At 44.8% G+C, this 14856-nt stretch overlaps 1 protein-coding gene across 2 annotated transcripts in view; it reads right to left on the bottom strand.

The window, feature by feature from the left end:
• The window catches only part of cemip2 (cell migration inducing hyaluronidase 2), a 31744-nt gene extending 19384 nt beyond the window's left edge, over positions 1 to 12360 (bottom strand). Inside the window, exons 1-6 of one of the 2 annotated variants that reach the window (XM_023803278.2) lie at positions 11994 to 12360; positions 9612 to 9939; positions 8274 to 8414; positions 7403 to 7970; positions 2822 to 2991; positions 2273 to 2461 (exon numbers count right to left, since the gene is read on the bottom strand). In XM_023803278.2, the coding sequence (XP_023659046.2) occupies positions 2273 to 2461; positions 2822 to 2991; positions 7403 to 7970; positions 8274 to 8414; positions 9612 to 9927 (1384 nt within the window). In that variant the 5' untranslated portion in view covers positions 9928 to 9939; positions 11994 to 12360. Of the gene's footprint in view, positions 1 to 2272; positions 2462 to 2821; positions 2992 to 7402; positions 7971 to 8273; positions 8415 to 9611; positions 9944 to 11993 lie in introns of both variants that reach the window. The other variant, XM_023803277.2, reaches the window with a different exon arrangement.
• Positions 12361 to 14856: the final 2496 nt, after the last annotated feature.

A 14856-nucleotide genomic window follows, 5' to 3' on the forward strand; every position in this document is an offset into this window, starting at 1 on the left:
AGAGGAAGGACAGGGGACGAGACAGGGGGCGCCCTACTGGAGAGGAAGGACAGGGGACGAGACAGGGGGCGCCCTACTGGGGAGGAAGGACAGGGGACGAGACAGGGGGCGCCCTACTGGGGAGGAAGGACAGGGGACGTGACAGGGGGCACCCTACTGGGGAAGAAGGACAGGGGACGAGACAGGGGGCGCCCTACTGGGGAGGAAGGACAGGGGGCACCCTACTGGGGAGGAAGGACAGGGGGCACCCTACTGGGGAGGAAGGACAGGGGACGAGACAGGGGGCGCCCTACTGGGGAGGAAGGACAGGGGACGAGACAGGGGGCGCCCTACTGGGGAGGAAGGATAGGGGACGAGACAGGGGGCGCCCTACTGGGGAGGAAGGACAGGGGGCGCCCTACTGGGGAGGAAGGACAGGGCTGACAAATATGCACAAATGTAGACACACTGTTTAAAGTAGATGGTCGTCATTCCCTTCTTAAAGAAACTATTCTGTCGCTGATATGATCACCAAAGGGACTCAACACGAATCACCTTACTACATAAATGCGTAAAATTCTGTCTACCAACACAGCTGGCAGTCATGCATGAAGTAGTCCCTTGCAAGAGGAAGTCCTCTGTTGTCAGGCACAAAAACAGGCAGTGCCAACGAGAGGAAACGCGTCTTCCGGCCCACCCAGGAAAGGCAGGCTCTCTCCGCACCGCGCTGCACGGGTCACCCCGAGCGGCACACGTTAGTGAGCTTTACAGCCAGTGCCATATACCACAATCTGTTACCCATCACACTATGAGGAACTGACTTCCCTTTCAGCTTCTGACACCATCTACCAAGTGTGACTTAAGGCCATGACCACATCTGCTCTCTCTAAGGCCTCCCGGAAGTCCATCAAACTTCTTAGCAGAACCTTAGATATTAACTTTTGCATAACGCCAATCCTTATTACTAACATAACCTTAGATACTAACTTTAGCATGACAGTAATCCTAATTACTAACAAATCCTCAGATACCAACTTTGGCACGATGCTAATCGTTACAGCACATTCCTGCAGTCAACTAGTAGATTTCTTTGTGCACAGGGGGCACGGGCAACAAATAAAATGTTTTAAATATAACTGCTGGGCAGCTCTGTTTCTGGAAGGCCTTCAGAGGCCAGGCAATGCAGACGCAGTGAAATATGAGAATTGGTTACAGTAATAATGCAGAGAATAGACAGGCTTGTATAAAGCTCCACTCAACAAGACCCTTGGCCAAACAAACAAATATTGCCCATGTGGGACTGGTCATGACAACACTGCGGCTCTAAGACCCCAGACTTGTTTAAAGTTTATTTTTCAGTACTGAAGCTGAAATAAAGGTGAACAGTGTCATGAAGGGCTACTCAAGCTAACAAACAGGAAAAAGAAGCCAGAGCATCTTCATTAGTTACAGTCCATTGATCCAGTGACTCCTACGGTAATGTTTCTTCAGTGAACAGGAAGGGCAAGTGTTTCGTGAAAACCAGGGTTTTGGATTTATTACCAATTACCAAGTCCATCCTGCACCAGCTCAAACTGCAGAAGTTACTTCGCAGTGGTTACCACTGCAAGGAGTCCCTCGTGTTGGTTTAATTAGCCATTCACTGAAGTTCTGTTTTTTTTTTTTAAGGTATGTCCTCAAATATGTGAGACTTAGTGCTTTTAGCACATTCATCACAATGTCTTCTGTGACAAAACTCTGATCAGGTTAAATAAAAAAGTGGCACCTTGTAAAAATCTAATAAGACACAATGACAATAACAGAATTCAGGTGACATAAGATGAATGCACATTAAATCAGAGTCTGAGCACTTTATTCAACCCCAAAGGGGATAAAAGGAAATCACCAACGGGACAGTCTTACCAAAGTAAAAAGAAGAATGAAAGTAGAATTCAGTGTGAAGTCCCTTCACAAGAACATCTGATAACATTAGCTTGAATTAATAATTGGTAATAATTTACTGCTTGCTCCCAAACACACAGCAATTAGTTATGTAATTAGCAACATCCTAACTAATGAGCCATTCCTAACGAAGAATGTCATGTTTTGGAACGTGCACGTCTCTCTCAGTGATTCTTGTGACGCCCAACAAAATAAACAAATACCAAGCTTCATTCCAGATACATTAAGTAACATCATTTGTTATACAAATCCTCATTAACTGCAGCAACTGTGATCTTTAAAGGAGGAATCACTAATGAACTACATCACTGTCATACAAACAGAAATGACAAATGCAGATCTGTTGCCCAACCTTGTATGCGGACCTGGTTCTGGTTACACTGGGGGCAGGGCAGCAGGGTGAATTCCTCAGCCTGGTACATGGAGTAGTCGGTGCTGGCGACCACGATGCGATCTCCCGGCCTCCAGCTCCGTGCGTCATCCTTCAGGTTAAGCACCACCTGGTCTACAGCATCCACCTGGAAACCGGATATGGGGAAGCCTGGAAGACGAGGGTTAGTTTTCAGGAGAAAGACAAAGCCGGCTATTGTCCATGTGCACATACACAACAGAATGAGGCATTAAGCTCACATGGGGCAAGAATCACACATTGCAATAGTGTGCAATAAGACAGTAGATAGATAAATAATAATTATAAAATAACATTAAGAAGGGACCTCTATACCAATGATGATACAGAGACAGACAGATCTGTCTCTCTCATCTGATAACTATTACTGAGCGACATCATCATCATCATCATCATCATCAAGTACACCAAATCGTATCTTAGGTCAGAAGCTGCTCTTAAGCCAGCACTGCGACGCTTTCGAACCCGGACGACGACGCAGGCATGACGCACCGTTCTTCCACTCGCTGTACGCACTGACGCTGAAGCGCACCCCATCCACCGTGATGAACTCCTTGCGCGCCAGCGCCTGTCCGCCCGTGTCGTGGTTCTCGTGCTCCCGCACTTCCTCCACGCAGGAGCCGTTCCCGCCCCCCACCACAGACACCAGCGCCCACGCTTGCCTGGGAAATAAGGGGGGGGGGGGTTACAGGTGGTAACACAGCCAATGTGTGCCTTTGCAGTCAGCCGATTCTTTTCAGACAAACGAGGCAAAGGGACTTCCTAAGGAGATTAGAGATGACCTGCAGAAGTTCTTCATATACGTGACGACATGGTGTTCCAGGATCATTACCAGAAGCAGCACGCTGGAAACACGTTCGCCGGATACAGCAGAGAAAAACAGGACTGACACTCTGACCCAGGTGAAAAGTCTTCCTGAGCCACATTGTATTGGACAAGAACCTGGCAAGCAGAGCAAGCTCTCCATTAACATCAGATATCACTTAAGAGTGCTGACCTCAATCCAGATAGAGGAATGTCAGAAGTTCTCAGATTCCCCTTCTAGAAAGTCAGCAGTGACTGGAAAGGCTACTCCTCCTTCACACTCGTCATCGTTTACTTTTAGACGTTAGTGTGTAATTGACAGGACGTAATGTCCCACCCTACATCCCCTAGATGAAGTTAAAATCTTAGCAGAAGGAACAGCATAACAGGTCAGCAGTAATCCGGCGAACACCCGGGTAATACTGAGTGATGCCACAGAACAGCAGCATTTTGCAGTTTATTTTCTAAGAAGCACTGCCCTAATTTAAAACAGCGGTACAGTGCAGAGTTTCACCTTCCGGACCTTGCAGGACGCTGCCGGGAACAGATACCGTGTTCTTTTTCCACACAGAGTTCCTGACACCGGTTACGCACTCTGTCCCGGATAAACGCACAAGAACAGAGCCAATCCAGAACCGGGCCCCACAGGGGCCATGGTGACCCGAAGCGAACGCTGACGGGAGGGGGCAGACATGCTGCCCCGCCCAAACCGCGGCCCAGTGGTCTCACTAGCACAGCTCCAAAAAAAAAAAAAAAGGCTTATTTTACTGGCAGCCTTGTAGACTGAGCCCCCCCCCCACCACCCCCCACCCCCCACCAGGACGTGCAACTTTCCAACAGATGCCATTCTTTCCAGAGGAGAGCGGCGTTTTAAATTCCACTTACGACCACCACACACCCCAGCTACTGCCAACATCGTTATAGACCTCAGCTCGGGCAGTCCTCTCAGATAGGATGTGACAGGATGAGTCAGCGCATTTCTGCACTGCGTGTGTTACTCTGGCACAAGCACTGGCTCTTAAATGCATAGACCAGGCTTCCGTCCAAAATGTTGCAATTGGGGAAAAAGAAAGTTCCATCCATCCACCCACAAGCACCTTTTTTGTATTAGTGCTTAAGGATGTGGTCAGAGGCAGTGTTCAAGAATAGTTAAACGGGGCTATAAATGCCTGGTAATCTATGCACCCAAAAACAGCAACACATTTAATAAGAGCATTTAAGTGAAATAAATAATGCAGTTACACCAGCTGTGTAAGCTATAGGTTATATGGGAATCCATTCTAGCAGCCAGCCCTGACAGAAATGAGTAATACAGGCCAGGCAAACGTCAGCCTGCAAACCACATCACCCTCCTTCCAGTGTAATGTTCATGTTACCTAGACTAGCGTACGTATGAATGCGTTAATCTGCACAACCCCTGGACATAAGCGCCATCCAGTGATCACAGCATCTAACATCCCGGGGTTTGATTGATTATGCCTGTCAGTAAGGAGTATCCAGGTGCTGACACATTAAATGTGTATGCACATGCCGTATCGGGACCATTACAAATTCCAGTGACTTCCTCTCATCGGCCGACACAGAATTAGCATCACACTGCCGCCCAATTTCAGCAGAAGACCTAATAAATGTATCAGAGAGAGCCAGGATGTGTCAGGATCTGCTGCATGCCCGGTCTCCTAGCCGTTTTGTTTTTTCCTGGAACATCTAACTGTTGAACACTGAATTTCCTATCATTGCGTAGATGATCTATGATCACTGAGAGAGCTGAATGTAGACTGCATAGACCAAAGAGCTGTTAAACTGCATCCCTGGGGCCAGGACACCCCATCTGTCATCCACTGAAGCCACGTTCAGCAAATTTTAACATCTGAAGAGCTGAACTAAACAGACATACAGTCCCCAGCATTAAGTTATATTCTTATATTTCTGTTGAAACCTTCACGCTGGAAATAGCATTTCATTCACTGCAGAACCAGGCGCCCTGTGGACAAATAAATTAACACACGTGTGTCATTATCACTGACGCAAGCATTTACTACAGAACTTGAATTTTACCCTGTTAGCAGTTCCGAGTGGAATCGCCAATACCCAGTCCTAGTTGTTATATATTTTACTTAAGGTTTTAGTATTTGTATTTCGAGGGAGACGGAAAGTTGCAAGACGTTGCTGGCTACTACAAAGTGTTGTGATTTGCTGCCATTGACTATTTCTGTCGTTCAAGTTCTTTGCATGAGAGGCCCAAATATAAACAAATCATTACTTTAGCTTAACAGTATTTCAAACGGTAATGGGAAGTATTACACGTTTCTGATTTTCATCTCAGTTGATTTTGTAATCAATAGTTATAGTTGCCATTTAGTTGTAGCTTATATTTTATTTTGTATATTTTATTTCAGTCTATAGAAATGTTTTTGTTAATTTGTTATATATATATATATATATATATATATATATATATATATATATATATATATATATATATATATATATATATATATATATGGTTAGTTTCAGTAAAATTCTTCTTATTACATACATACCACACTTCATAGACATGACACTTAAAAACAGCTTTGCCAAGCACGTTGGCATGAGAAGTACGAATTTTTAAGACTGTGGACGTTGCGTGCACCACGACACACATGCTTTCACGAGAAATATGAATCAGCTCTGAGCCACGCTTGCGACAGACAGCGGGAGAGGGGGTAGAAGCAGTGGGACTGGCCAAAATGTTGGGGGCATTAATTTTTATATAAAAACTATTTGTCAATATCGAGGACAGAAAAAATTCAAGGTTATGTCCATAAATCATAAGTTGATAATGTAATTATCGTGACAGGCTTAGTCTTGGGTACAGATTTCTGCTTCCCCAAGAAATTAAGCACCAAAATTAACAAATATATACACTAATTAGTTCAAGTTAAGCCTTCACTCTCAAACTGCCAACAACTGTGCTACTAGGATGGTGTGAAAACCTTAAATCTGGTTTTTGTTCTTGGAACCATTAAAACTTCTTGACATTTCAGGAGCTTTTTCTTTGATATATCAAAGAGCAATAAACTCAAGGGGCCACTGACATTGTGTCAATAATCCCAGTTGTGCTCAAAATATCCTGAGGCTTTTCATTTCAGATGCTTGGTTTCCGAAGGGGAAAACTTCTTTTTATGTCGGTCCTTGCCTAGAAGCTGAACGTGTAAATAACGAATGTTCCGATTCTCCAAAATCAGAACCCTTTCCCGCCTCTTTGGCATTCCCTGGCACGGCTGGTATCTCAGTCGCATTCCCAAAGGAGGAGTTCCGAAAATTAAGTCCTCATGTTGTTTTTGCAGAAGAGCGGCATTTCAAAATTACGCAGCTATTAGGACATGCAAAGTGCAAACATATTTCGGGTCGTCTCATTCAGCCACAGGGTGCTACAGCCATCCCAAATTTATGACGCACACACGGGGTTAAACCATGGTGCTGGTTCTAAAGCAGAAGACAGGATCACCTAATTTGCTGCAAGATGCTTCCGGAAGGGCGGACATTCTCTGGAATTTTCACTGATGAAACATATCAAGTGGGAGTGCCATATGTATTCACAGTCCCAGTGTGTGTGTGTGTGTGTGTGTGTGTGTGTGTGTGTGTGTGCGCGCGCGCACGGCCTATTAGTAACTGAAAACTAACACACGCACACACAGCAGCTTTTGAGAAACAAGTAGAGTTAGTGTGGGAGACGGCCTAACGCAAGGTCCTCCCCTTTAACATGACCAAGAGCCAGGCTGCAGAGTGTTTTTTTTTTTTTTTTTTAATAAAAAAAACGCTTGCTCAACTTTGCCCAATAAAACTTTCCCAGAACAATTGCCTATGAGGCCTTTTAGCTAAATGACACATCCATACCAGATCAAGAAACTTCCTTCCAATAACTAAATCTGACACACTAAATGATTTTGTACATCACATTAGCACAAGCTCAGTATACTCCACGGCACTGGGGCGTTAATTTACAGGCCAGAGAACAGCCAAAGCTATAAAATGCTTGGGGAAAGCACAGTGGGTAGGTTATGGCTGAGTTTATTACTCAACAATACTCCAATTTGAGACCTTAGTGTGGAACCTGCAATTTACCCTGTCGTTCTTACATACTGAAAATTTTCTTTTATATCCATGCGACCATATTTTTGGAAACTTTACTTGTAGCCATTTTTTGTTAACTATTGATTTTTCTTTGCTCCAGTCTATTATAATAATCAGTTCTTGGGTTGGCCAATCAGCTCTCGAGGTTACCTGTACTTGAGATCGTTGACGTAAGAACTTCCCAGAATGCTCTCGATGGTCCTCTTGGTCTCCTCCAGAAGACTCTTGACAGCCGAGTCTCCCACAGCCATGGCCACGATGCGGCCCGGGGGCAGCCCTTTCAGCAGCTCGTGGAGCTGCCTGCTGTCGTTCTTCGATTCGTGCGTGTCGAAGCGGTTGGAGTATATGACGGTGGCATTGTCCTGGTCCACCACCCGCAGGTTTATGCCTCGGCTGAAGTTCCTCTGGAAGGCATAGCCACCAGAAGCCAGCCCCGATGATGGGACGGTCTTGGTCAGCATTGTCCAGGAGAGCTTCTGGGTCCCGTGGAGCTCCAGCGTTCCACCCGCTCGCACCCCGATAAACTTCCTGCCCAGGTCAGGCAGGCTGTAAGACTCTGGCTCGTCAGAGCGGCCGACCAAGGTGATGGTGGCGGTGGATCTGTAACGGCACTTTGGTGCACCAATATGCAACGCGCCCCCGTCCTCAATAAGAATGTGCCGAGTCCTTAGGGTGATGTTCTTGGAACCATCGGAATCATCGGCAAAAACAAGCATACCTGCAATAACAAAATTAACAAGTCATTCATTAGGAAATACTCACCACTAAGAACACAACCAAAACAAAATGAACTGGTACATTATGCACCCAGTGAAATGGCAGAAGGTCCCAACCAAGAGGCATGTGACATTTTATGAATTCAATGCTCCACACGATAAATCATTCAAATCAATAACAGAAAAGAATGGCAGAAATACAACCCAGATGTTCTGATCTACAAAGGACACATTTCTTTTCTCTTCTGTTCTAAGGGACATAGAACCGTTTTAACGGCAAAATGCTGATGAAAGAGAAGATGCACCTCCGCTCTGGATAATGACAGAGTGCAGCGTCCCCGAGGCGTCCAGTCGGAGCAGCCTGCCCTTCTTAATGACCGCTGTCCTCTCCAGGCTGTGCCCTGGCTTCCAGCTGCTAAGGGCAGGGTTGTGGTGAGGGCAGTTTTCTGCAGGGGAATGACAAGCAGGGACACACATTACAGATGGACGCATTTCCATAGCTACTGCTGTTGAAAAGGCAAGCCTTGACAGAAGAGAGAGCTGGTTTGAAAGCTGGCAGACTGATCTTCATAGGGGCTTCACGGTGAACATTAATTCTGACTTTCCATCAGCTGTAAAACCTCTGTGCCACTCAACAGGCAGCACCTTACAATAGGAGTGGGCAATGATAAATGCCCTCACACTATGGTACCAAAAGTGGTCCACTTCATCTTCATAGTCAGCAAAGCTTGGAGTTTCATCCACATTTTCCAATCTCAAATGCATTCCGACAATCTACATACCTTTGAAGTATCAATTGTCCATTCAACCATCATGGTTAGTGTTAACATATCAGCCAAGGATTTACGAGATAAAAATAAAGCCAGGAAAGCTGTGAACAAACATTTTAATGGTAAGGGTTCTGTGGGATTTGTGGCGATTTAGGTTGTTCATCCCTCCTAGTAGCAAGGTTGTTGGCAGTTGGAAAGTGCAAAATGTTTTAATTACTGCAGAAATTTGTTCATTTGGGAATGGGACTGATTGGTGAAAGCTCAAACCAGCACAAATCACAGCCTTGCAGTATCAGGATTTCTGAAACCTAAGACAGTAAGCCTCCCCAGCGTATCCTTATGTTTGCTGATTTTTGCTTGGGATGCACCTCCCATCAGACATACCTGGTCTATGGGAAGATACCAGGAAATCAAATATGCTCCATTTCAGTGGTCATGCTGTTCAGGGACATTAGCAGCTTTGCGGAGTGAATTATGTTAAGAAAAACCACCCAGAGATTCTCCTGAGGAAGATCATAGATTTATAAGCGCAAATATCACCATTATAAATTGGTGTTTGTACTAATACAGGCATAAATCTCTAGTTGGCCACTAACTTCTAGACATCCTCATGCTTTAGTACATTGTTCCGGAGCTTAACCCAGCTTATTTTAAATAAACACCACATCAAAGGGGGAAAAAAATGAGAAAAAAATCAGTTTGCGTACTACTGAATATTGCTGCTGGTGATATACATCTGTGTGGTAAAACCATTGGAGAACACATGAGCTGTGCTGTGCTATAAACACACAAGTCATACAGGCCAAAGGCCAAATCACGTCAGCTGGAGAGGAAGCCGCTGTCACAGGCCCCGTCCCAGCCAGTCCGACTCACCGTCCAGGATATCCTTGGACAGGCTCAGGGCCAGAATGAGCACGAGGAAAAAGGCTCCGGCTGACACGCCAAAACAGATGAGCGCGTTCCTGTTCTGCTGCAGGATGTGAACTCGCTCCCTCTTCTGCTGCTCCTCGCACACCGAGAGCGTGGCGGGGCGCTCGGGTGGAGTCGACGGCTTCAGCGCGGACGGCGTCTTCGGAGGCGAGCGCACGGGGGCGATCCTGCCCGGGACGTACACCGGCGGCCTGTGAGTGCTCCCGTTGGAGGGAGGCAGGAACATGGGGGCAGGGCTGGGGCCATCGTTCACCTGCATGGTATCAATCTGCTTCCTTCCAAACACGAGATAAGGAACATCGCCATAAGGACCACCATCGATCAGAAGACAAGCATAGTCAAGTTCCTACTCATGATCATTTATGTACTATTATCATTCATATACAGTTTCAAGTTGCACCTCAGAAATTCAAAAATTTTCCTGTAGGATTAGAGTGTACATTGTCTGACCCAAAATTAAGCTTTTTTTCATGCAGATGCTTATATAGAGACCTTGAAGACGATCACTGACTAATAATAATAATCATTATTAATATCATTGATACTTTTATTGATCCCTGTGGGGAAATTCTCTCTCTTTTCTTTTACACCTCCCTCAACTTGCTCTTTGCAGAGTAAGCTGTCCGCGAAGGGCAGCCACCAGGGAGCTGGGGGTTAAGGGCCTTAGTCAAGGACGCACTGAGGCTGGGTTTGAACTGGTGACCTCCTGATTACACGCACACAGGCTTAGCCCACTGAGCCAGGCACTGCCCCAACCAATACTACAACATTTATGTAAAAACAATGGCATAAGTAAGATATCTGCCTTCAGGAATCAGTACTACTCCGATTATAAATTCATAGTCATTTCATTTAAGCCCAACAACAGACTGGCATCTCACGGAGAATGACCCTGTATCAGATAAGCAATCTGAGGATAGATGGACTGGGTGGTGGTATGGATGATCTCATTTAAACAAAATGTGCATTCATTAAAATGCTATTACTGGTATAGCTGTGTAAACAACAAGTAGAGAGAAGATGTGTAGCTGCATGATGCAGAGAGTCTGACCACCACCTTCCTTCCAAAAGTAGATAAAATGAGTATTTTTCCTAAGATAAAATACATTTTGTAAAGTGGCTGAATACATTACTGTCTGAACTACCCCATCTTAACGTAAAGAGATTCAACAGCACTTAAGAGAAAATGTCTTCAACGGCAAAGGGATAAAAATCATGAAAGAATAACGGCAAAGTCACCCAGAAAGAGCTTCTTTGGTGTAATTCATGCCATTTTTTTACATTTGTGGTTCTGTCAAGAGAAGTGAAGAGTGGACTGAGTACATAACTTCAGCAGAGCTACTCAGAAACTCAGCAACAACAGCGGATCACCATTTAGTGACTGACACGATGCTTTGGCACTGTACTATTAGCTAGAGTTTCCATGTCCATTTCCACATAAGGCATCTATGCCCACAGATCTCTAACATTTTGAATATCAAGTTAACCTACTTTACATAAAAATCACATACCTAGATTCTGCGCCGCATCATGATTTTAAATTATTACAAAATTATTCTATAAGATCAGTGCCAGATAAGAGCTCGCCTACTTGTCGAGGACTCTTAAGGTCAAACCCCAGGAGGGAGTTTTTCCAGTAGCGCTGTAGGGGGCGCTATGACTGAATCCCGTGGGTAAAGCGTTAGTAAATCCGTAGAGCAATAGTTTAACTCCTAATACTAACTTTACCGGAGGGGTCTTACTCCCCTACTTAAGCACGATAGTTAATCTGACTTACTAGAGAGAAGCATATGTAAGGCACTTCGGACAAAATCATAAACGAAACGCAAAAAGCGTGCTGAGATCCCCGGGGTAACAGCAGCAGTTTTCCCTAAAAAGCTCCACAGAAATGAGCACCTATACCGGCTGTTTGTTTATATGGGGAAAATGCATATCAAGTAGGAATGATTGCAGTTAGATGAGAAACAGACACGGCTGAACAAAGAGCTGCAAAAGCGGAGAATCTGTTGTGTCTATAGTTTGGGGCGCAGAGCTGCCAAATACAGGGGAAAAACTGCCTTATCGTATTTCAGCGTTAGGAAGTGAAGGCTGCCGATTCGGCCGCCTAAAGCCGTCAAGCAAAACGAAATCAACCGCGTCACAAGTAGTTTCTGTGTTTTACCAAAAACTTAAGTTATGGAGAAGTTAAGCCATTTACCAAGATCATTTTCTATTTCAACTGTACATCAAAATGAACAGACAGAGCTTTAGAAAATCTACCTACAAGGCTTTTCAGTATATATAAGTCGGCTAATGCATAGCGGGTCATAACTAGCATTCACTTACCAGCAGCTCCGGAGTAACTTCACCGAAGAAACACCGTGTTACTGTATGTGTCTGTGTGTGAATCAGCTCCCATCCGGCGTCATGCTGCACGCTCAGGAACGGACGGGAGCGCAGGGCTGCGTTACGCGGGCTGGCGGGGGCTCGCTGACCGCTTTCAAAGCTCTTATTTCACTTGCCATCCAGCAGACTGCCCTCTCAACCAGGGCCAGGCAAGCTACCGATGCGGCTCTATCTATGGCGGCTCTGTCGCTTCTTGTACTTTTACATTGTGTTTCAGTGTATGCAGCTCGCAGAGGAAGTGAGGAAGAGGATTGGAGACCGAGGGAAAAAAGGAGTGGTCTAATAAAGAAAAAAAGAAAGAAAGAAAAAAAACTGTCAGTCCGGCCGCAGACCCGGTGCTCCACGCACTCCTCCTAGTGTCACGAAGGAAACATTTAAAAGGTCGATAAATGTGGCTGGTAAATCTCTAGGCTTGGCTCATGGGCGTCGTTAGGTCCGATCCCTCGGGGCTGTAGTCCTGAATATTTTAGCCCCAATGCCAATCTTCCTTCAAAAACAAAAAAGTCAAGCCCCAGGTAACTTGACTTAACCCCTGATCTTTTCAATAGCTAGAAACTCCCTTGGGTTTGACCATCCATCCTACTATTAAGCAGAAAGTTTTAACGAATTTTGCTGAAAGATTTCTGGTAGTCCATTTAGAAGTTATTAATAAACTATACACAATCCCTGCAGGTTACAAATGAGGTTTCCAATGGGGAATTCTACTGTGTTGGAAACAGATATGGGAGAAGTTTCAGATTTTGAGCTTAGCTGAACCTAAATTAGTGGGGATGTTGTGTGGCGGAAAAAGAGTGAAACAAAATGAAAATGCAAATTTACAGATTTTTGCAGACGTGGTAGCAGTCCTGGTGAAAAGATCAACACAAAGCCTCTCTGACCAAGAAGTCTAACCACAGATATGTGATCCAGAAAAGTGTGGTCAGGAAAACAAATCCATAGACTTACCTTTTACATGAAGGCTGGATTTAGATTGGCTTTCAACTCTGCCATAAACCTTGTCTGAGCACATTCCCAAAAGGATGCATGAGAAAGTAATTAGAGTTCAACAAGTACAATCAGAAATGGAATTGCCATTGTATTTGCTGTTGGAAAGTTTGTGAAGTTGTACAAAAGATTTTCAAAGAGAGAAATCATTGTGTTTTAAAAAGAATTTACTTCACATTATGTTTCCGTTAAACTAAACGAATTAGTGAAGATAGATTGAAGGTTTCTACCACACACTTTAAAGTGTAGTTCTCAACAGCTACATGCTACAGTCATTTACAAAGCTTTAAGGAGGGCGATAGAATTTACATCCCTTCCATCAGATATTAGACACATTTTCATGTTTTTTGCTCCCACTCCCCCCACTCCACCCTAGCTGCCAGTTTCTGGGTTTGGCTGAAAGCATCTAGATTTCATCATCTGTCATTGTGGTGATACTTAGCACAGACTGACCATTGTCCATGCCATCGGTTGGTGCCCCATCCTGGGTTGTTCCCTGCTTTGTGTCTGTAGCTTCCGGGATAGGACAAGTGGGTACAGAAAGTGGGTCGATGGATGGATGGTTGAATTGGGGGGGTCTATGCCATTGCAGAGCACCGCAGATGGTGTGATATTATCTAATATTAACCCCCCTCCCCCCCGTGGATATACATTTGATTGTTCCATACATACTATTATTCTGTCTTGAGAAGGATTGCGCTAAACCCACATTCATATCTGATTTGTTAGGCCCTTCTGTGGTTTTAGTAGCAGTAGTGAAAAAAAATCGAGTTTCTGCTGCGCTAAACTGCCATTTACACTTTCCTGCCGCAAGATCAAAAGTTGGGTGGATTCGGGCAGATATCACTGTTTGTGATGCTGCATTTGCTATGAAAAAAACCCAGCTCATTCTTTTGGTAAAATGTGCTTGCGACTAAGACAGAGCCAAAACATCAAGGCAACAAACTGAAACGATTATGAAAATTCAACAGATGGAATAGACATTTTGCGGCTGCATGTTTGCTGAAAGAGGAGCCTGCCCTGCTGGGTCGAAACACCTCAGTCGATGCCATCTCAGCAATGCCGACAACATGCTCCACAGCATTCAACGGCCGCGCGGACTGTTACACATCCTCACCAGTGACAACCACAGCGACACGGCTGGTGTGTGAGAACACGCCAGAATGTGACACTGAGCTCAGGGACCAGAGTGACGTTTGTGTCACTTTGGCTTTGCTGTTGGCTACATTAATCTGTTGCAATAGAACTGAAATCAATTTTTACTTTTCATGCAAGGTAAAATATGATCTTTTAAAATGTGTCATGATTCCCCTCCCCCCCCCTAAAAAATACATCCGTGTTCCTATCTAGAATAGTCAGCATGTGGCCCCATGGCTTAGAAACCTGTGTATGGAAGTTTGCCAGTTCAAATGTTGCAGCTGGCACAGTAATCACATTGCTATTGGGCCCTCGAGAAAGGCCTTTAACTTTAAAACTACTCTGGAGTGCTGCGTAAATGGCCAAGCCTGAGCTCAGACCCCAAGCGCCACTCTCACTTGTGCGTGTGCCCCTCCTGGGTGAACAAGTTGGGTTATATGGAAAAAAATAATTCCTACATACTAGTACAAATGGCAACAGTACAATTTTATAGAGAATCCTTCACACCTCTATTTCATGAATAAGGGTGTAAATCAGTACTCAGATATTTTACAATGTGGTGGTAGAATAGGGATCCTGATCAAGCTACTGTAGTGTACTAGAAGAAAATAGGTGCTGTATGAAAAGTAACAAGAAACCCCATTCAAAGCTTCTGCATATTGAACAAGTCAAATTCCTGTCA

This window comes from Paramormyrops kingsleyae, chromosome 2 (genome assembly GCF_048594095.1).
Source record: "Paramormyrops kingsleyae isolate MSU_618 chromosome 2, PKINGS_0.4, whole genome shotgun sequence".
Lineage (NCBI taxonomy): Eukaryota > Metazoa > Chordata > Actinopteri > Osteoglossiformes > Mormyridae > Paramormyrops > Paramormyrops kingsleyae.